We start from the raw sequence: 23,210 nt of genomic DNA on the forward strand, positions 1-23,210 counted from the left end.
GCATTGGCAGATGGATTCTTTATCATTGTGCCACCTGGTAGATTACATAGGAAGCCTAGATTCAAATTAATTATGTACATCTTCATATTTTATTTCAGTAGTTCTTTTAAAACTGCAAATAAAAGCACCTGTTACTAGCATTCATTTATCAGAGTATCATTTTCCAGTGGGAATATATAGGATATTTATTTGAGTATTTCAAGTATAGTCTGTGTAGTTATTTTATATTCAGAAAGACTTTAAGGAACTAAACTTCCTCTACTGCATACTTACACTATTCCAGATGTTGACAACAACATCTGGGCATTCTATATGAGCGGATTTTCTGAATGAAGTAACTTAATTATTGATTGACAGACTAACATGATATAAGACACAGACACACTGTTCAATAGCAGTGTCAAAGTTGTAAACTATAAGCATATGCAAGCAAGTGGGGCCATGATTCTAACTCACTCAAGTTGCATTTTGAAACACTAGTGTTAAACTTAAATTTCAGACGTAAGTTTAGAAATGCTGGAGGAGGAAATGAAGAAGTGCAGTTCCATGATTTCTGGGCTCTGTGTTTTGCAGATCATTAAATGATGTAGCAGCAATATGGTCAGAGTTCCTAGTGTAAATAAAAGTCTCTTCTAGAACTGTGAAACATAAATAGAGTCATTCCATATGGATTGCATATGGGTTTGTGTGAGTCTTTAAGTGTATATATATGGATATAACTTCATCATATGCAAATAAATACTCACATATGATAACAAAGCTAAATTTAAAAAAATTAGAGAAAATATGATATGATTTATCTTATTTACAGTCAGAACACAAATATCAATGTCAAATATGTAAAATGTTTTGAAAGTACAAGCAAAAATAGTAAATGAGGATGATTATAATAGGAAGACATTTTTTATCTTGGAATTTTTTTTTTCTCTTATTACATACTCAAGAACAATGAGTTATCTCAGTGTTCACACGGTAACCTGCTATTCCAACTGCTGGAAGTAGAGTGTGTTAGTATTTCCTCTCTGGTGGCTTGCATCTGGTCCACTGGCCATGAGTTTATGATAGATAGAAAGTGTGCCTTCCCTTTGTTAACACTACAGTATTGGTGACATGTGGCGTGTGCACTTTCCAGCAAATGGGCTTGACCTTTAACTCTAAACAGTCCCTTGAGCAAGAGCAAGCCATGTTTAGTGGAGTGATTACTTAGAAGACACAGATTGGAAGTTAGTTTCTCTGATAACATTAAAGAAATGCAATAAAGTTTTTATTACTGGAAGTTGTCCAAAAATTGTGGCACCATAAAATAGATAGTTGGGCAAAATAATGTAGTAGAATTATAATTACTGGATTAAATAATATGACTTTTTAAAGCAAATTTTGGTATATATTGGCAAATCATTTTTAAGGAAGAATGCACTAATTTAGACCCTCAGTCATGTATGTGTACTGGTTTTATTGCATCCTTTCCAATATAATGAACAAATATTTAGTTAAATATCCTTTGTAATGTTATCACATTCAAGGTATTATGGTAGGTTTCCATTTGTTTATAATATTTAAATCCTCACAGAAGTCCTGGGAAATAAGTATTGTTACAAGTTTTTTAGAGATTGAGGAAACTGATACTCAGAAAACTTCATTTGACCAAGATCACATACTGAGATATCATTTCTGTTCTTTTCATTCAGTGCCCTGTGCTTTGTCCTCTTAAGAGTTTTCCAAGGATGAAACATTTGCCTAACAGTTGACTTTACCTTTATCTGTATTATTTAGTATGATATTTTTAAGAGCATTATTATTATAATTTATTTTCATTTATTTTTTATTTTTGGCCACACTGTGTAGTTTGTGGGATCTTAGTCCCCTTGATCAGGGGTTGAACCTGTACACTCGTCAGTCAAAGCACAGAGTTCTAACCACTGGACGAGGGAATCCCCAGTATGATACATTTTAATCTTAAATTGTTTTTTTGCTAAAAATTAGTACAACATGGAGAGCGGTGTAATAAACAGAATTTCACAGATTTCTTTCTATTTTTTTCCTCCAAAATGTAAGTTTCCTGCCCTGGATTGATGAGCCTTTTTAAGTCCTGAGTGGAGTGAGGATGAAAGGCTGAAATTGCCAGTGGAGAAATAGAAGGGAGGTTGGAAATGCAATGCCTTGTGCCAGAGATAGATGCATTTTAGAAAATGCCATCTGGGCATTATGGAAGTATGATGTTATTTAATTAGAACCAGATAAAATTAGGTAAGAAATGAGTGCCAGCGATTATATGACTAACTAATAAATATAATTTCATGGTATTCTATAGCTATCCCAAAGTGTTAATTATAACAGGAGCAGTTAAATTCTTTAGAGCAGTTAAATTCTTTGGCTATGAAAGCATAACAGTTTTTAATAGGTGTATCACCTGGTAACCTGGGGCATTATTAAATATAGGGAAACCGAAAGACATGGTAGAAGCAATGGAAAAGTCTGGCCAGACTGGGTAATTTGTTTTAGACCTATGGAGAAATCTGTTAACCATTTCTTCTATAGACCAATTCGATTAGGAAGTAGGACAAGCTGTTCTTTCATTACTTACCAAAACCATAGTACACTTTGTATCAATTATTTGGCTGTCTGCAGCACATAGATTAGAATAAAGGGCTTTCTTAGTGTTTGTGAACATTGTGGATTGCTGATTAGTAATTAAAGTACTGAATGAAGAAAATCAGGCCAAAATTGAATGGAACTGAGAAAGTCTTAATTCCGTAATACAGATGTTAGAAACAGATTGTCTTGAGCGGCCCATTCAACACAGTAACATTTTACATAACCATGGAGTGTTTACCTCCCACGTTAGACTCACGTCCAATGCCTTAGAGATTGTTTCCTCTCCCATGCCTTGTGATGTAGCTGTTTGGGTATTAATTTAGTGAAATATCCTGTCTGCCAGGTGTGGGAACTAGCTGATTTTATTGTAATACCAGATCATTACTTAATTCATATGCAACAGAGTGCAGCACATGGAAAGCATTATAAATCTATTTACAATGTGGCTGGTCTGATGATAACATTGTATTAAATTCCCAGGTGAGGCAATTTAAGCAATTGCTTTGCCATGTGCACGCCATGGAAATTAAATTCTCATATACGCTCTAGTAATAAACCAACTTCATTGTTATGCTTATGCTAGTGGTGAGTGCTAGAAATCCTCATTCTGGTTCCGTATACCCTGTTTCTAGTGTAGATTCATCCAGGAGGCGGTACCACAGATCACAGTTCTTAATTAGTTTAAGCTAAGTTAATTCATTTTGTTTCTAGTTTAGCAGTGCCTGTCCAGGAACACATTCAGTTCAGTTGGGAAATGTTAAGGTCAAGTAGATAGATTGTTTCAAGCCAAATTTCCAGAGAGAACTGAGCAAGTGTATCTGTTTGAACTTGGCTTTAAGAAAATCAGCCAATCAGTATGCAAACGTCGTGTTCATCAAGTAAAAAAAACTGCTTGGCAGTTTTTGCTTTCTTGCGTTCTTAACCACAGACTCACTTTTGTAATCAGTTTAAAATAACCCGTTGACATTTTGTGCATCTAATGTCTTAGGGATAGCAATCAGTTGTTGATTTTTCATATTTTTTAGGGTTCATATATGGTCTGTAGATTTCTCTGTCTACCCAAATATATAAGTTAGAAGGAATAAACTTTACACAAACACACAACTAAAAGTGAGGAATGCCCTTGTATTTAACACTCTGTGTATGTGAGAGTGTATGTGTGTGTGTGTGTGTGGCACATATTGTCAGCTGAAGCTTTTCCACCCTTCCGGTACAGACCTGAAATTGCAATAGATTACAAACTGCAGAGAGCTTCTGTCTTCTCCTGAAGCCACATATAAAGCACCAGTAGACAGTAGTAACTGACAACTAAGACTAAAAATGTTGACAATTTCTTGATTTGCCTGGTTAGCTTATGTATAGAAGTCATTAACTATTTATAAAATGCATTATGAATTGGGTTCCTTCAAACTGTAGCTGAATGTGTGACATTTCCAGCTCAAATTCTCATGCTTGCATTTGGCTAAAGTACAGATTTTATACAGTTGATAATAAAAAATAGTTAGTTGATCAAGATACAGTAGGTGTTTCAGTTTCATTAACTTTGAATCTTCCAATTTAAAGTATGGCATAGTACTTAGTAATGTAAAATACTAACAGAAAAGTTCCATAAAAGGAAAAACAATTTATTGATATTTTGGAGGAAAATTTCATAAAATAAGGAGTTTCTCATTCAGACAAACCTTTTTGGGTGTTCAGTTATTTTAGTGATAATCCTGCAGGCTAAATTACAGTTTATTAAATTCAGTTTACTTAAAATTTCAAACCACAAAAAATTAGGAGAAAAGACCAATGGCAGGAATTTAAAAATAATTCTTAATAAAGCAAAGTGTGAATTTAAAAACGTTTTGTTCAAAGTGATACTTAAGTGTAAAGAATTCAGTTTTCAGCATCAGCTGTGTCATTTTCATGAGGAACTATTTCTGATATTTGAAATAAGTTGTCTTTTCATTCTGTAACAGAAGTCAGTCCTATCAGAGAAAATTTTATAAACTCAGCATATCATGTGTTTAATTACATCCAGAGAGTCATCCCAATGACCAGTTTTTACTATCCCAGTGGAAAAGAGTGACATTTACAGGGCCCACCCTTCAACTATGGATAAATCTTAAGTGCTCCTCTGTTGCTGAGCCTGTACACTCTTAATTGCTGGTTTTTAAAAGCAATGGATTCTAACCAAAACAAGATTAGTTATTTAGGCATCCATGTTTGTAATTTTCTTCTTTTGAAGTACAGAAAATCAAAATAAGAATATAGTGTAATTGAACAATCTATGCCAATTTGTTGGTATTTTGGTAAAAAAGGGAAAAACAAAAACAATCTCCATATGATATTCTTGCATAGTGTGGAATGTTTTAGTCCCCCATAGTGATGAAATGAATAATTAAAAAGGCAGCTCTGATACCACAGCCTGTTAAAAGGTTCTCATTTCCTTTAATGCTATAAAATACTTTTCCTAGATAGTTTGAAACTATTGTAGCAAGGAGCCCCAAATGGGCAAAAGAAAGGTTTGGGTTGAATGAAATGTGCTAAGGCCACATAGTGTACTGTCCTTGTAATTTAGCATTTTTCAATACTTTACAGAGTCAGTAGAAATAGCTAATAGTAGCTTCAGTAAATACAATAAGAGACACCAACCTAATATCTGCTGTTTGTGGCAGTGAGAAGCCTGCCATATTCAAAAAGGAATGAGTTGGGTCACTCCTGAATAGTTAAGACAGCTGATATAGATGTCATTACTGACCTCAGGCTAATGACCTACCTCTCCTGTTTTGTCCTTTCTGCAACATTTATCTACTTACAGACTTAATACATTTATCTACTTACAGACTTAATACATTTGCCAAGGTATGATACACACATTTATAGCAAGGAAGTGGGGCTTGGGGCAGAGACCTAGAATAGGAGGGGATACCACCATCTCCTTTGTAACATTTTGCAACTTTTATATATTTTTATTTCCTGTGTGCGTGTATTCAGAGGGTAATAAAGTGAGGAAATTTTGTGCAGTAGAATGACTACTGAGCTATAGTTAGGACCACATGGTTCTAGTCTCAATTTAACCAAAGCTACCTTTAGAATTCCACAAGACTGATTTTTGTTTTCCTTAAAGAATAAAGGGATGTCTAGGTTTATTTATTTTTATTTACACCCCATTCAGCCCTTTTAAACAGGATTCTGCCAGAGAGTTAAGCCTTTATGCCCTGAGACTTCTATTCTATGTAATGAACTAAATTCTCTCTCATGTCCCATCTTTGGGAGAATTGAGAATAGTCACAAATAATTTTCTGTGTTTTGGGGTTCAGATAGGGAGCCCCAAGTGAAAAAGGCAAACTTTAAAATGATTTAAAATCTATTAGTTTTCCTTGTCGAAAGTTCTTTTTAAGTTACAATATAGTAGGATTTTATGTTTAAAATACTATGATCTCTATGTGGCAAAGCTCTGCTACACATTCACTGGTTTAAAAATCTAATTAAAAATCTTGTTGACTTCTTCTCACGGATTATGGATAGTCCTTTTAAACTACAATAATTTTTCATATCACAGTTGAACAGGTAAGAAATTTTAAGTCCTAAACTGTAGACCCCAAATGGGAAAAGATTCCTATTTCCCAGCTGCCATTTTTTAATTGGCTGATTTTGCTCAGTTAGCTCAGATGCAGAAAAGGCAGTAAAGTAGCCTGTACATCCATATTTGGGTCTGGAACAGTGATGCTGAAGTAGGATCTGAGGATGGCACTCTAGCTTCACAACTAATTTCCAGAGCTTTTTAGCTTTTCCAAATGTGTGCACGTTTAGATAATTCATGAATTGCTTGCAGACATGTCCCTCTGACTTTACTGGTAAAGGTAGATTTCTTGTAAAACAAAATTTCAGTGTGTGAAAAATCGATTCATAGCCTACTTGTCTTTATTTACGGGAATTGTGAAAAGTTGACTCATAGCCTACTTGCCTTTGTTTACTGGGATTGGGAAATTTAAGTTGTTTTACCAGATACACTTACACACACACACTCCCACTACGTTTCCTTAGGCCATTTTTATAGAGGACTAGGAGACATTTAATTTAGAGTCTGGAAACAGGATGGGCTTTTACATTCCATCTCTTTCTGCTTAGTAACATCACAATAATGAAGGAAATGGGGATATGCTATTTTCCAGGCATCCCAGTATATAGCTGGAGATATAATATTATCCTAGAATTAGAGATTTTAAAAGATCTATATTGTAGAGTCCATTTCCTGCCACAGTATTAAAGACCCTATATACTCTTGTTTTAACTGCATCTGGTGAGTGTGGCAGATATACAGCAAAATAGCTGTATTTCTTTCAGCTTCGTGGTCTGATCTGAATGACTGCATGGAATAACATATCAGTTCTGATCCGTTTGTCAATATTAAGAGTACTCACACAATGCAGAGTTTTCATCCATTACTGGCATTTGAAAAAACTTATAATTTACATTAAACTCCTCAAGTTCAAGAACTTTGCTCAACTTTGGTTTGCAGATTTGAGCAAATAGGTTTCCATTAGGGGGCTCTCGAGGTTTGAGATGATCAGTCTTGATACCAATAATGCTTGGAAGCCTTTACTTTCTAACGTTCATCTTGCTCTCTCCCTTTCTGTTTTGTTTTATAGAAAAGGTCACGGATCGCCTACAGTGACGAAGTACGGAATGAGCTCCTAGGGGATGATGGGAATTCCTCAGAGAACCAGGTAGAATGCTAATCAGGAAGGCCCGGTGGGTGGCTGGAGGGTGAAGGAGGTCACTGGCACACTGGGCTCTCAAGCTGCTCTGTAACAGTATTAGCAACAACTCATGTGGAAGCGATACTGTTTAATGCAAAGCTGGAGTCTTAATCAACTTCAAAATGTTTCTTGGAGATCTTACATTTAACCCTTTACCTTGTGATCACTGTCTGCTATCTTTTAAAAAAATCTTTTCTTCTCTTTTCTTTATTATTTAGTACTTAAGGAATAACTTGAAACACACTGTTTGTGGACAAAGCCAAGGTCCTCACCTCCAACACATGTAAAAGGAATAAAAAAGTACATAATGCAGCTTTGATAATAATGCAGTATAATTAAATCAACATTCGCAGCAAAACAAATGAAAGTAAGCTTTCAAAATTCGACTGGGCAGCTCAGGCTCCTATTGTGTACCTTCTTAAAAATACATTCACCAAAATGCAAATTGGAAGCCCCAGTGTGGAAATTGGATACTCACATAGAGGTGCTGCCCTTGTCAGGTAATGATAATGATGATGATAATAGTTGTAGGAGTAGTAATGGGAAAAGTCTTTTCGCAGTTTAAGATCCGGATAGGCAAAAAAATAAGACACGGTTTCTTCTTCAAGAGGCCTTGCAACTTGGCTGTCAGCTCTCATTGGATCACACAGTAGTGTCATGAGTCTAATTAGTGTCCCACTTCTTTCTTTGAATTAATACTGCCGATTTCATTAATTCATGTAGATAATATATATGACTTTAAAAAATGTTTCAAGAACCTCAGAGTAGAGATGAATTTAAAAAAATGTCTCAAACAGCCCGAGTGACTGATTCTCTTTGACACTTTTAAAGAAAATAAATGATAGGGAACTTCAGAAGCAAGACCTGAACATGTTTATTAACGTTACTTTGGCAAGTCTAGAAGAAGCCTCTACTCTAAATAAAAATGAACATAAATCATTCATTGGGTAAACCAAAATTTTAATGAGCTGCTGAACATAATGTATTGATATGCATCATAAAAACTGCATAATAGTGTTTACCCTTGTAGATAGAGTGTCAGTCTATATATGCTGAAACTATAATACTATCCACTAAATGTGAATATTGTAAACAGGGGTGTTGCTCATGTGATGGAAAGGCCCCCATCTGCCCACCCCCAGAAAGGAAGAAGAATCACTGAGAAGTCCTGTGTTTGTTTTTGGAAAGATCTCAGCTCCTCCACTAGTTGGATGTTATCAGCTTCTTCAGTTCAGACATGTAAACACGTTTAAGATTTGACTTGGGATTTCAGCTTCCCTGATTGAAATGTGAGAATAGCTAAGGGAAAAAAAAATAAGGAGCACATCAAACACAAAAGCATGATGTGATAAAGGAGTTTTACTCATAATAGATTAAATAATGTGAGGATGAGAGCAAAAAAAATGTTTTTCCTATTTTAAGTGCGATTTAGAGTGCTCATTCCTCTTGAGTGAATTAATCATAGTTTATTTTCCATCTTTACTGCAAAAAAAAAAAGCACTGTCTTAAAAAAAAAAAGTGAATGTGTTAAAAAAAAAAAAGTGAATCTCTGTGACAGTTCTTTAAAGAGCTATAGATCTTTACCTCATTTGAAACTGCTGCCTAATATAGAGGAAATAGAAGAGAAGAGGGTGTTTCTGTCTAACTCAAACTCCTTTATTGTAATGGATGCTGTAGTACTATGACAGGGATCTTTTTTTTTTTTTAAAGCATGTTCTCTTCTCTTAATGGACATTTTATGTGCCTAGAACATTTGCCTTACGAACGTATAAGGAGGACTTTTTTTTTTAATGCCTAAAGAAAAATATTCCACAAAAATAGATTGAGTTCATATTTTCTGAATTTTTCAAATTATATTCCTGTCACTTTAAAGTGATAACTCAGAGATTTCCCCTGGACTTGTATAAATCAAGCTTACAAATTCTGAAAGTGCTTGGAGAGCCTGAAGTTTAGTTGTAAGGAGCTGTCACTTCAATAAATAGAGTGTGATGAATTATAGTCATGAGACTGTGGAACTGTTAGATTATTACTTATGTGAACTTTTCAGGCTAAAATTTGAATCAGATCTGAAAGTTCAAAGAGACAACATATAACTTTTAGGATATTTTGTTACCAAAGTAGCACAATTTCCATATCATAATGAAGCCTTTATGTTTTGTTTTGGGGCTCTTTGTCATAATATATAGGAATTAAAATCCCTAAAACTATATAATACATCCTTAACTTGGAATGGCCACTTGAGAATAACTATTCTGCCACAGTATTCATTCAGACTATGAAATCAAAACAGAAACTTTTTCTTTAAAGGAAGAAAAGATTTGGCTTTTCATTTTAATTTTTGTAGCTCAGTGGCTGAGAAGATAGCTTTTTCTGGCTAGGATCACCTTGCCAGTAAATTAGAGAAGCTCACCTAGTAAATTAGAGAAGAAAATATTTTCTGCACACAGATATGTTTATTTTCAGCCTAATTATTGAGAAATTGATTTTTCAGAACTTCTTGGCCATGTCATATTTATGGTAAATTTTTAACAATACAGGGAAAACTGAGAAGTGAAAAATGAGACCAAAGGTTGCAATATTTGTTTAACTAAAGTTGGGCTATATCTCAGTTTTTTTAAAGTATAGGTCAGAAAAAAATGATAAATAATTAGTAGCAAAGGTTGTAAATAGACAAATGAACTAAGTGCTATTTAGTTATTTTCAATGCAATATCCACACCTTCCCTATAGTGACTTCTTTGTAGATTTAGACAAATATGAATACCTTAGTTCTTATTTCTCAGTCTGCCAGTTTATAATGCATTTTTTAGGCATCTAAAACTTGGCCGTTGATACACATAATTATGATCTTCCAATTAACTATACAGTATATTAATTTACTCTTGTATATGTAAACATTTTGCCATTAGAATTGTTAAAATTTCAAAAATTAAGAATTTTCAAATGCATTTTTAATGTTCTCCATGCAGTACACATTTTTATTTAATTCCAAACTAATTGCTTTGTATAAATTCATTTCTATTACATCTATTTAATGCAATCAAGTATAGCTCATCCTTGATTTACAGAGAAGAGGCAAAATTACCTATTTGGCACGTTCAAATATTGTTGGGTCTTTCCATGAACTGTTAGTTGTCTTGGGCATTATCATTTTGTTCTTTTAACAAATCAAATTTTCCATTGCATATGACAGCATCTTAATATTTTCAAAGAGCTTGTTCTTGAAATGTAGTGATGCTGTATTTAGAGTGGAAACTTTAATAATTGTTAACTCAATTTAGTTTCATGAAAACGATTCTTAGGAAAGGAAAAAAAAAAATTCATACAGAATTAAATCCCCTTCACAGTAGAGTATGATAATGGGACAAATGTTCCAAGCTCTACTTCTGAAACCTAATAGTGTCTCAGTTTCCATATGCAAAATTATATTGATCAGTGAATAAACCTGAGTAAATGAAATTTGAGTAAATCCCAGATAGAAGGTTCAAAAATATATATATAAAGGGTAGGGTATGTCTAAAAGTGAGGAAATTTTTGTGGTAAAGCAATATTCAGCAGATATGATTTGCTTAATTTTTTAATGCGATGTTCTCTTAAGTTCCGATTTGGGCTTGCTGTGCATAAAGTGTGTCAAACTTCAGCTACAGACCAGGGGGTGAAGTTGGTCAATTTAATTCCCCAAGATCTAAAGAAGGCCGGTATCATTTCATATAGCCCTGGCAGAGCAGATCATTACCAGGCACGAATCTGTTCGTTACGTGCTGAGGGTTTATAGCAAAATAAATAGACTGTCATCATAAGTTCTGAAAATTGTGTGTTCGACCCACGATAATGTGTAAAGGGCGTTTAATAGAGTTCAGCATTTATTCGTTATCTGTATGCGGACAGAGACGGCAGTCGCGTTATCAGCTTTAAAAAAAAAAAAATTCGGTAGTTCTGGTGGTCACGTGATGCCCCTCACACACAGAGGCGCGCGCGCACGAACCCTCACATGCTCTGCAGTGCAGTTTTGATTTTAGTCACAGCAGAAGGCTTAACCACAAGAGATTCCACTGGTTCAAACCAGCGTAAACCAGATTTTTTCAGCCCACAAAGGAACAGATTACCTCTTGTATCAAATTCTGCATGGTGGGGGAGGGGGTGCAGAAATCTTTGTTTCAAAAAAGATGTTGATTATCATAACTCAACACGGTGGCATGGCACACTTTCATGTCGCCTGTGACGGAAATAGAAACTCGATAAAATGCGAATCGAAAAAATACGAAATCACTACTTTCAGCCTAGTCTAAGCATTGTTAATTTTCAAAAACAGGCCATCTTTTGTTTACTTGTGTGAAAACTCTCAGACTAACTAAAAAAAAAAAAAAAAAGATAAAGATTAAAACCCCTCCCATTACCTAGCTTAGCTACAAATCCGGTGTAAAGCTTGGATGCAGCCATGCAGCACAAACAAGATAGAACGTTTTTTGTTTGGAACCTATTGAAAAAACAAATGGGTAGCATTTTTAAACACTCATTGATTATGGCAGGGTGGCATGCCCAAATGGTCTCCATTGCTGAAGAGTAGTTTTAAACTTTGGCCCTTTAAGTATCATAGTCAACTGAAGAATGGTGCCCCCAGAAAGAAAAAAGAGAAAAAATAGCTGTGCGATCAATCCCAGATCAGCTTTTTCTGAGAATTAATGTTTGCCCTTTTTCTCCCATGATGTTCCGATAGCAAAGAGAAAGATTCCGATGTATGATAGGCCACGTATTTTAGTTTAGAATTTTACTTCTTCTCGGGAAGACTTGTAACTTTTTTTCCCGTGAAATGATGAGATGATTGACTTACACACTCAGTGGTTGCTGAGATAATGATTGTGTTAATTACAAGCAATGACAACTTCATATGTATTTTTGAAAGGTAGAAAAAGTTTCTTTTTCACTAAATGCAGTGTGAGACCTTATGTAATAGATTCTGTATCCTTTTTCTAAGATTCATCACTGGTTTGAAATCTCATTCTTTTGTACTTGAAATACTTTTCAAATAACAAATGGAATAACAAGACTAAGCTGGAATGCATATGGTTCTCCTTGAATTGGAGACAAAAATAGCTTTAAGCTTTGAGAACTGGGTTATAGTAAACATGATACTTTTAGAAAGACTTATAGTGAGCAGTTCATGGCACGTTTCTCCCAAAGCAATAGTTTAATTTATTGGCCTGCTTATGTCAAGTGTTGTAACAGATGTTACAGATATTTTGATGCTTAAAAATTATCAGTTGTAGACCTGAATTGCTGAGGGTGCAAGTTTCAGACCTAGAATATGGTTTATAGTCTCATCAACATTGGTTTCTTTTCTATTCATTGTAGAAACTGGAAGACACCTCAACTCCCCAATATTTGTGGGTTAGAATACAATACTATCACACACACCCAGGGAACCAGACATATGGTTATATCCGTTTTCTAGTTTCTAAAGAGTAAAACAACGTTTTATCTGTAAAATTTAAGACAAATATTCTACAGAGAAGAATCAAAATGTTATCACAAAAGAGTTTACTAACGGGTAAAGAGTGGCTTGAAGTTTGACTTTGGTGAAAACAAATTACAGTACAAATGAAGTTAGTGAGTTCATTGCTTTGAAATGACCTGGTTTACAAGATTAAGAAAACTGATAAGTGAAGAAACTTCAAAAATTAAAACACCTTATGATTACAGTAGCCTCTTCAGCAAAACGAAACCTTGGGAATCAACTCTGATATACACAGTATTGCTAAGGATTGTGAAATATTTTATGTCCTAAATATTATCTCTCCTGGCATGCTTTATTCCCAATTAAAATCATCTTACTTCCAGAGGTGATCCTGTTACTAGAATGGGTACAAGTATGATATTAACATACCAGTTTGTTGTTTTAAAATACTTACTGGGACAAAAGCATGAGCTATTAATCATTTTCATTTGGAGGTAAAAATCTGAAAGCAGTTGTCAAGATTCAAAATAGAGAAACATCCTGAAAACTTGTATATACAAAACCTCTTCAGTGGTACATTCTTAGAAGAGAGGAACAGTAAACTTGTTTTCTTTCTTTATAATATAGACTTCTATGAAGTCGTTCCCCTTTATTTCATGATGGTGTCTTAGATGTACTTTAAAAGAGAATTTCACACTATTCTCTTTGTTTAATGTGACAGTGTGAGAAAGTGATCTTTATTCGTTCAAAAAACTCTGCATGTAGTCTATGTTTAGGTTCTTTTAATGTGTTTGTCTGTGATTTTTAAATGCTAAACATGTAAACAGATAAATTGTCAATGTTAATTCTGTATCCTGTCACACCACTGATCTTTCTTTCCTGCCATTTCTTTCCTTTTTATCTTTTTTTTTTTTTTTTTTTGTGCATTCATGTTGCAGTTGATAAAATTACGTGAAGAGGTGAGTACTACCTAGCTTGCTTCTTTTTTTTTTTAATTCTGCTTTTCCCTATAAAATTGAGTATCTAAATCTGAAGGAAAACCGTTGGGTTCATTTTTCCAGGAAAAGCTGTGCATATTAAAAGCATTGACTATATTGCTAGAAATGTTCTCTGCTATCTTAAAAAAAAAACAAGTACACCCTAATCATGTTTATTACAGTGATTATTGTTGTTTTCTAGCTTTGGAAGAAAATTAATATTTTAAAGACCAAAAAAGGGAGGAAAAAGAAAGGAATAGCTTGAAGCTATACGCAAGTGTGGTTTTCATGTAGACTGACTTCAGTTTTGTTTTGTTTGCATTGGTTTCTCAAAGAAGTCAACAGGAATAATTTTTTTTCTGACATTCTGAATTTACTGAAAACTGTTTTTAAACTAACTCCTTTCCTTCAACCAAAATTCTTAGTTCAACATTAGATACCATGAGCCTATTATCCTTTTAGGGAAACACACGTATGTTATAAATACTCTAGTCTATGTACACAGATCCCTAAGAATAGCCAAGCCTCTCCTCATTGTTAAACACTTTCTTTTTTGTAGGAAATAGCGCCCAAGTGAGTTCTTATTTTTCTGAGTTTGCTAGCCTGCTTCATAATACAGCTCCAGACTTTTTTTTGTGGCCCAGCAAATGTTTATAACAGCGTTGATAATTTTATCCCTGTATGCCTGAGGGATGCCAAATGATTCTAAATATTTTTTAAAATTAGACCATACTTATCAAATATGCGCTGCTACTCTTTTCAGAAATAGAGTAGTCATAGTTTTTACTTAGTGAGATTGAATTTAGTTACTTTTACATTAGGACATCAAATAATGATGTATATTGCAATTTAAAAATTGTCTAATTGCTTATAATAAGCAGAGTACTATGAATTATTTTCAACTTTAGGTTGGCTGTGTTGTTTGAGATTTTTCCTGGAAGTTTTTTTTTTTTTTAATTGATATGTCATCATTCTCTAGGTGATATGAATGCTAATTTAGAGGTTTGTAGAGAGTGGTTTTCAACAACTCTTCTGATTTAAGATGCATCTGTGATGCCTTCTCAGTAAAAGTAATAATGATATATAAAATGAAGGGTGAAAATACACAAAACCCTCACCCCCCAACCTCTTTGTGTTTTTTTTTTTTTAATCTCCCCTGCATGGAAGCAGATGTATATATTAAAAAAGTATTATAAATCGTAGTTTTGATGTATAAGATTATTCTTGAGGTGAGTGATATGTCAACATTATTCTTCTGCAAGACAGTCTTCGTGTATGTATTTGCATATGCTCAGGCTTAGGTGAAGAATTTGAATTTTCAAATATTAATGCAACCAACTATAGACTGTGGAGAAACTACATGAAGCTCTTGGCCTTGAACTTAGCAATGAATATAAGTAACAAGGCCTTGTGCCTTAGTACCATCAGCATCGTTGACAGATTTAGTTTTAAGCTGAATTGTGTGAACTTAGAAATCTTAATTCTGTAAGCTGAAAACGTCACATCTGCATTTCTTTTAAAATACGTTTCATCATCATTTTATGACTTTTAATTCCTTTGCTGTGGCTATAGCAACAGTTTTATCAGTTATGCTTCTGGAATGCACGTTACCAACACTATAACCCGAAATGGAATTGTACTTGGAAGAATTAGATCACTCAACTAACAGAATAATATACTCTGAAATATTCTCTTAACAGTCTGTGATATGGATGCAGCATTGATATTTATAGACTAGGTTACAGTGATGACAGTAATGGTATATAGTCTGCTCTGAAGTCATTGTTTCTCAGGCAGGATGCTCAGAGGAATCAAACACTGATTTCCTTCTTGTATCTATCCTAAGAAGACAAACACTCCTCTGCTTCAAAATAGAATGTTTCATACTATTTGGAAACAAAGTATGCCCCATCCAGTCCTCAAGATGCTCTTTTTTGGGGCTCTCTTTTTGGGCTCCTTTCTGAGAAGAGAGCATGCTTGAAATCGGGCTGATAATGCACAGGGAGCTGAACCGCTGTTGCCTGTGCTGAGCTCTCTGTTTGAATCCTGCGTCTCCAGCTCTCCACGTTGCACAGCTCCTCACACAAGTTGAGCTGTGTCTGAAGCTCCAGCACAGCTTCACTTACCTGCTTTGAAAAGGGCTGAGAAGAGGGTGAGAGAATGAGTTTGGGATGGAGTGTGGGGGCAAGTTGAAAGCATCAGCTGCTACTGTACTGTATTTCCTTTCATTTTCAGAGACCAGGGCAATGTACAACTAAGGGAACAATGTAAATAGCACAGCTGTTACAAGAACTTGATTTTAGCTTGACTTAAGTGAAGAGGTTCCAAAATACAAAGTGAGGTCCTGCTGGAAAGCTGCTGGTAAACTGATAGTCCTCTTGTGTGCAGATTTGCTCTGATAAAATTGAACTGTCCTGCAGAAGAGTTACTGACATTATTTAGGAATAGACCCTTTTTTTTTTTTTTAATAAAAAAGTTGTCTTAGCAGTTTTGCTTTCCATTACAAAGCCATATACTTGATAAGCTAATTTGGCTCCCATTCATGGAATCTCAGAAATCATTCTATGTTTAAATACTTTGTTTCCTACATTTTTATTATTGTATAATTAAACTCTCCATTTTCAGTATTGAACTTTGATTTCTCTAAATCTGCAGTAGCTAAATATTTAGTTTAGGGATTTCACCCAATATGAAAATGAACCAAAATCTTTGATCTGAATTCTTGAATAAAATTCACATTTATTCTTGATGCCACAATGCTGATATCTTTTTAGAGAATCACCTATTTGAAAAATCAAGTCCTTTGTTAAGTTAGAAAACAATATTCAAAGAAGGGAAGAGCAATTCCCCCTCCCAAAGCCTTCATGTAGTGAGAATTAGGAATAAGAAAGCTTTTCTTATTCCTAATTTTTGACAAGCTGAGTAAAGTGTTAAATTTATTTAAAAATAGTCATTAATGCCAAACACATAAAGCTCCCCTTGCTTTTCCTTTTCTCAGTTACAGACTACTGATTTTACATTTTTATGATATATGCTTTCCTTCCTCCCTTTTATTTATTTAGTGCTTTTTTTTTTTTTGCAGAGGGAGGGGCAGTTTTTCTCTTAATTTCTCCACTGTGTAGTAGACGACTCTATTAATTACTATAGACTGTTGTTGCAGCTTTCCTGACCTTCACATCAGGTCCTATCTCTCTGTTCTAAATGCATTGTTTTAATGATTCTTCCCCCCACTCCCCCCAGCACTCCCCCCAAAAAATTTTTTTCAAGGAAAGCTTTGATGTGGCTTTAGCTGCCTCCAACGTCTGGCCGCATCTCAGATGTGTCACCTATGCCGGGAGGGAATAAGGAAATCACGTTTTGAATGGTAATGATAACATACTAATCACTTCCTTTCTTTGAAGATGGAAGCGAGATATTCTGTCAGCATCCCTGGCTGCTAGAGCTTGGAGGCACTGGTCTAGGTGTATTAGCTTAAGTGTGCATGTCAATACAGCTTGCATCTCCAAGATCCATGGGGGCTCATTAGAGCAAGGTGGATCGTTTCGCTCGACAGCCACTCAGATAATATGTGTGGCACCTCCTTTTTTTTTTATTATTAGAAAGCATTTCTTCGATTTTAAATGACATCTGTCAACAACACAAACTTGGAGTTATAGTTGCATTTTTTTCTTTCTTTTTGACCAGATACCAAAACTGATTTGAAGGGGTAAAGTACTAATTCATAGAAATACATGCATGCACGTACATATACCCAAATATATAGTTACACATATTTTGGTATTTTTAAGTATCCAGACATACATGCATCAGTACACACATATGGACACACACACACACACACACACACTCCCAAGGGCATGCACATATTGCTATCCATTCACAGCCATGATTAGCTTATAAATGTATTTGTCAGTCTGAATATGATCGAGTATATGATTGTTATGCTTTTAAAAAAATCAGCCTCAATGTAGAAAAGAAAGTTCAGAAGCTGAGGATTTGGGGAAACTCTTCTAATTTCCCCCATCAGACATAATATAAAATAATGTATATTATTATTATCATTTTAGTTCTTAGTCTAAAACACTGTGTCAGAAATTCACTTTCAGTATAGTGCCATATATCTGGGGATATTTGGGAATAAATCCACAGTTTTGTACATCTGTGTGCATGGAGGAACATGTGTCTCTTGTTTCTTAGTGGTTGTCCTGAGTGGTCTTAGAACTAGAATTGCTGTTTAGTATTCTGTTTTAGTAGCATATGTTGTTCAATATGGCATCTTGCTGCACATCGAAAATTAGGGGGCATTCTTTAAGAATATTAAAGATTTAAAAATTCTTTAGGAACCAAAGGAACTAGTGAGTTTTTTTTTCATGATTGCATTTTATAAAAAATAAATACAAAATAGGGATCATCAATCCATGCAAATAACTCAAAAAGCTACTTCTGCTGCAACAGGAAAGATCCAGTTGGTTCTGGTCTTTGTACATTTCTCAGTGTTTTGGAGTAAGATTCACTGTGGCCATGTACAATGTGAGTCTGCCTTCTAAAACAAAACAACAAAAACTGGATGGTCCATACACAATTGATTGATTGAACATCGGTTCATTGTAGTGGTTTGTATAAAGGAAGATTGGCTAAAAATTATCTATAATGGATTGTGATCCACCCTCCCCCCGAAATGTTAGGGCATACAACGGCATTATTTTTTTTAAGGCAAAAAAAAGAACATTGTAGACAGTCGTCTGATTTTTTTTCCCTTTTTCTTTTTCAGAGGGCACATCTGCTCGATAACACAGAGAGGCTGGAAAGGTCATCTCGGAGACTAGAGGCTGGATACCAAATAGCAGTGGAAACCGGTAAGAATTCTGAGAGTGAGCAAATTGTCTTGCTTATGCACAGCAGTCTTCACAACACATGACATTTCAGGGAAACTTCAAAGGAGTAGCAGAGACAGCAGCCCGAGATGTGGTTTACATATTGGGGAGACAATTGGGAGCTTATTTGCGCTTATCTTTTTTCAAGTTAAAAGGCATGACATCTACTGAAAACAGTTCCTGAGGTTTAAAAGTATACATCTGAAAAGAGATGGAATACTTTGTCTAAATTCTACATTTGTCTTAATATGTGGTTACATGTTGTCAGCTTACCCACCCGCAATGATTGCTGGCGCACCATGCTGTCTCCAGTTGTTTGCTGCTTTGCGATTATTCACATATGTAAAAATTAACATTTTAATCAGTCTAAATGATGTGAACTAGGGGCAAAGAAGTACCAACACCAAGTTTACAGTACTTGTCTGTCCTGGTGGAAATGATTAGGAAGTCATTAGGAAATGATTCCTAACGGCCCTGTTTTGTTTTTATTGTTGTTTCAAATCATGAGCAGAGCCTGTAATCAGATATGGAGAAAAAGAAAGCCATGATAATGGGACTATAAGTGTTAGTTAATACTGTCCAAACTTTTGGTTTGAATTAACACTAGTTATTAATTTCAGAAAACACAGCCCTAATTTGGCTTCTAGGATGAGTTTACTTAAAATAGACATGCTTTTACATTATTAATGTTTCACATAATGTTTATTTTTATCTACTAAGTAAATATCCATTAACCTCTTTATACTTAGCAGTCTCTTATTATTCAGCTATTTTGCAAAGTATAGATTATATAGGACCTATTTTATGTATTTTTGGGTAGCTCTTGCCCAGTGTATGAACAACAAAAATAGGTGGTTGACAACATTTCCATTAATTTTTTTAAAGTTTAATGTTACCAAAAAATATTCATTTTGTAAGAGCAATATAGTGAAAATGATTCCAAGTGATTTCTTTTATGAATGGCCAGTGTTCTCCCTTGCCCCTAATTCATGGCTATGTTATATTGGCTTACTTACATGATGAATTCTAAGAAATCAGATAGAATGAACACAAATGACATTGGCATTATAGTAATGGTGAGAAAACTGAAGAAAACCATCAACCCTCCCAGATTTTTTAATAGTGTGGGCAGCCCTTCCTTCTGAGGTTGCTGATAGATTGGCTGTCTGTCCTGATTGGAATAAAAGCCAGTTTTCGTTTCTTCTTTTAGTCCTTGGGCTTACCTTAAGAAGTGACTCGACTGTCTTTGCAAAGATTGCTAATAATGAGAGGTGCCCTGAACATGCGGTCAAAGGACCAGCCTTGGGTTCAAGCTCTTGTTTGTGTGACCTTAAGCAAGTCATGGGCTTCCCAGGTGGCTCAGTGGCAGAGAATCTGCCTGCCAATGCAGGAGAGCCAGGAGATGTGATTACAGTTCTTGGGTTGGGAAGATCTCCTAGAGGAGGAAATGGCAACCCCAACCAGTATTCTTGCTTGAAAAATCCCATGGACAGAGGAGCCTGGCGCACTACAGTCTGTGGGGTTGCAAAGGGTCATACTCGACTGAGCAACTAAGCACAAGCAAATCACATAACCTCTGAGTCTGTTTCTTCTTCAATAAAAGGGAAATTATATTGCCTGTCTCAGAATATTCCTAAGAAATGATGGCATAAGTTAAAATGTGTTATACACCATAAAACACTATTTAAATATAACTATTATTAGTAACGTGTGGTCAGTTGATGATACATAGGCATTTACCTTTCATAGAAAAAAGTTATTTGATCAAAATTTGTATTAAAGGAGTTTCTAAAAAGGAGAATGTATCACTATACCTGTTGAACATTAAAGGACCTTCTTTGTCAAAGCATCCTATTGGTGAGCCTCTTTCCAGACAGGACTGGGTTGGGTTGGGGATGTTCTTGCTATGACACTGATCACAGGGCTTGATTTGGCTAATTGGACTGCCTTTTCTCTCCCACAACACCTTTCATGTAGCTCCCTCCCAAAGCTGAAGAATATAATCAAAGAAGGTCATAGATACTGGAGGGTCATGCATTGATCAAGGTTATAAGATTGAGATTTGATAGTTAACTCCTTTTGGTGAGTGCTCTAACATTAAACTATCAATATAGCCAGCATGGAAGATGCCACTTTAGGGTTGTCCTGCAAACCAACCTCAGTGCCCTTGGATTTTTTAGTAGAATACAGTGGTCAATTAACTGTTGGGGTGTGTGTGTGTGTGTGTGTGTGTGTGTGTAAAGTTGCTTAGTTGTATCTGACTCTATGACTCCCACGGACTGTAGCCCACCAGGCTCCTCTGTCCATGGAATTCTCCAGGCAAGAATACTGGAGTGGGTAGCCAATTCCCTTCTCCAGGACTGCCTGAGTCAGATTCTTTGTTGTGTGAGGGTCCCCTGCATTACAGGCAGATTCCTTATTGTCTGAGCCACCAGGGAAGTCCCAAGTTAACTATAAACTTTTATAAAAGTAGACATTTACATGTTATATTATATTATATATATATAAATAAACTTGGGAACTTCTTACAGCCTGTAAAACCAAGTCTAGGAGGAGGGATCAGGGTGGGCTTTGTGGAGTTAAGCACATATGTGGCACACATCTAGGCAGAAGTCATCATGATAATTCATTTCCTTGGATGAATGTGAAAGTGGATGAAGAAATGAGAAAGGAGGCACAAAACGTTTTTCCTGCCCTTCTTGCTGTCTTGTGGGAAGTGGGGAAAGTAATTATGGTGGTTTCCATGTTGCTTCTACATTTGCTGCTTCACTGCCAACCCTCAGCTTGGTCATGTCCAGTCAGTCAACAGCTCTGTGTTTTGATTGTTTTGTAAGTTTACTATACTGATCATTTTGCTACAGTATCAGTGGAAGAATAGTATCTTTCAAAAGGGAAAACTTTTAGTGCTTATTGGTTTCTTCTTAAAGACTGTGAAATGCAGCAAGGCATAGTTATGGAAGAGCTAGGATGACCTTTGAAACAGTAGGAAAGAGCTTAATGATTTGCAAGTATTGGTCTGAGAATTGGTCCTAGACCACAGCAAGAGTTTTCATCAGTCCACAGTAAAATGAGGGGGGAAAAGTAAAAATTAGTGGTTTTCTTACAAACAAATGTTATTAAAGAACTACACATTTTCTCAGATTATGTTTTTCCTATTTGGGGTGATAAAGGATAGTTTTGTGATGATGTGATAGAAATAGTAGGTAGAAGTCATATATATCTATATAGAGAGAGAGAGAGATTTTTTTTCTCTACCTGGAAAATGAACAAAATTGGCAACAGGGTTTTTAACTTTAAAAAATTTAAAAAACATTTTAAATATTTTTTAAAATCGGGATCTCCTGCATTGCAGGAGGATTCTTTACCAACTGAGCTATCAGGGAAGCCTTGCTTAGTCACAACATCTGGGAATTATTGGCTAATGTACTGAATTGGAGAAAGTGACAACAATCCCATTCTCTGGCCCCACTGTTAATCAGCTGTGTGACTTTGAAGAATTCTTAGCTTCTATGTACATGTTCTTTTACTTGCCAAATGGAAACCTGATATAAGATTTGATATATCCTATATGTATATCTTATATTCCATAAGGTTATTATAAAGTTAAGATGAGGTCATATATGTTCAAGTGCTTAGAAAGCAAATAGGGCTGTGGAAAGGTCATCATTTTTATGTTATCATCAGCATAAGTGGTTATCCCTGAAAATTGTTGGCAAAAGATTTCAGCAAAAATCTATAAACTTTTCTTGAAGACCTTTATTGGAAAATATCATTTTTAAAGTTTTTTTAATTATATATATGTGTGTGTGAAATAGAATAGAAAGCGTATTATTTTGACCTCTAGCAACTTCCTAGTAAATAATAAAATCCATCTCCTAAAATTCTTGAGTCATTTGTGACATTTTTAAAAGTTATTTTGTCAAATTGGAAAGTTATTTTGTCAAATTGGCAGTTACTATTGCTTTAATAATAGCTACTGAACAGAGGACTCATGTCCTGAATGTACTTGGTCTGAGCAAAAGTACATGATTATATCTAAGTGCCATTTATACCTTGATATTTATTGAGTTTAGTACCAAACAAGTTTCTTTCGTGGCTTTCTTCCTATTTGAGAAAATTGGTGAGGTTACAAGTTATTTGAACAGCTCCATTTAGAAATGAAGAGAGAGGACAAAGAATGTATGACACTGAACTAAAAAGCGGGTGCTTGGACATCTCAGGCTCAGACTGACATCAACAGGGACAGTTATCAGATTTATTAGAAAACTTCCTCGGGAGTGACTGTCAAAGACCAAGCACTCTGGTGGTTGTATGAGCCATTGGCATGATCCAATTTAACATTTCTTATAAGTTCTTGTCTTAGAATCTGAATAAAAAGTGGCTCTTCCTTTTTTCATCTACTATTAATAGTTAAGTATGATCTTAGCTATGAAGATACCTATTTTATTTGAGGTCAGGGCATTAGTATTTAAAACTATGGGTCACCTGCCATTAATGGTGAAATTATGATTATTTTTTCTTTAAATTAAATACCCTAGAATTACAATAGACACAAAACTAAT

At 35.1% G+C, this 23,210-nt stretch overlaps 1 protein-coding gene across 34 annotated transcripts in view; it reads left to right on the top strand.

The window, feature by feature from the left end:
• The window catches only part of VTI1A (vesicle transport through interaction with t-SNAREs 1A), a 379,768-nt gene that overhangs the window by 72,150 nt on the left and 284,408 nt on the right, over nucleotides 1–23,210 (top strand). For 17 of the 34 annotated variants that reach the window (XR_015155793.1, XR_015155796.1, XR_015155795.1 and 14 more), the window contains 3 exons: nucleotides 7,233–7,310; nucleotides 13,736–13,756; nucleotides 18,546–18,630. Coding sequence is in view for 28 of the 34 variants with exons in the window: in XM_086379045.1 (XP_086235171.1) it covers nucleotides 7,233–7,310; nucleotides 13,736–13,756; nucleotides 18,546–18,630 (184 nt within the window). In the remaining 6 variants the exon portion in view is untranslated. Of the gene's footprint in view, nucleotides 1–7,232; nucleotides 7,311–13,735; nucleotides 13,757–18,545; nucleotides 18,631–19,858; nucleotides 20,498–23,210 lie in introns of those variants that run through there. The other 17 variants (XR_015155794.1, XR_015155798.1, XR_015155797.1 and 14 more) reach the window with 3 other exon arrangements.

The sequence above is a fragment of the Bos grunniens genome, chromosome 26, assembly GCF_055505025.1.
Source record: "Bos grunniens cultivar Pamir isolate PY7600 chromosome 26, Bosgru_T2T1.0, whole genome shotgun sequence".
Taxonomy (NCBI): Eukaryota; Metazoa; Chordata; class Mammalia; order Artiodactyla; family Bovidae; genus Bos; species Bos grunniens.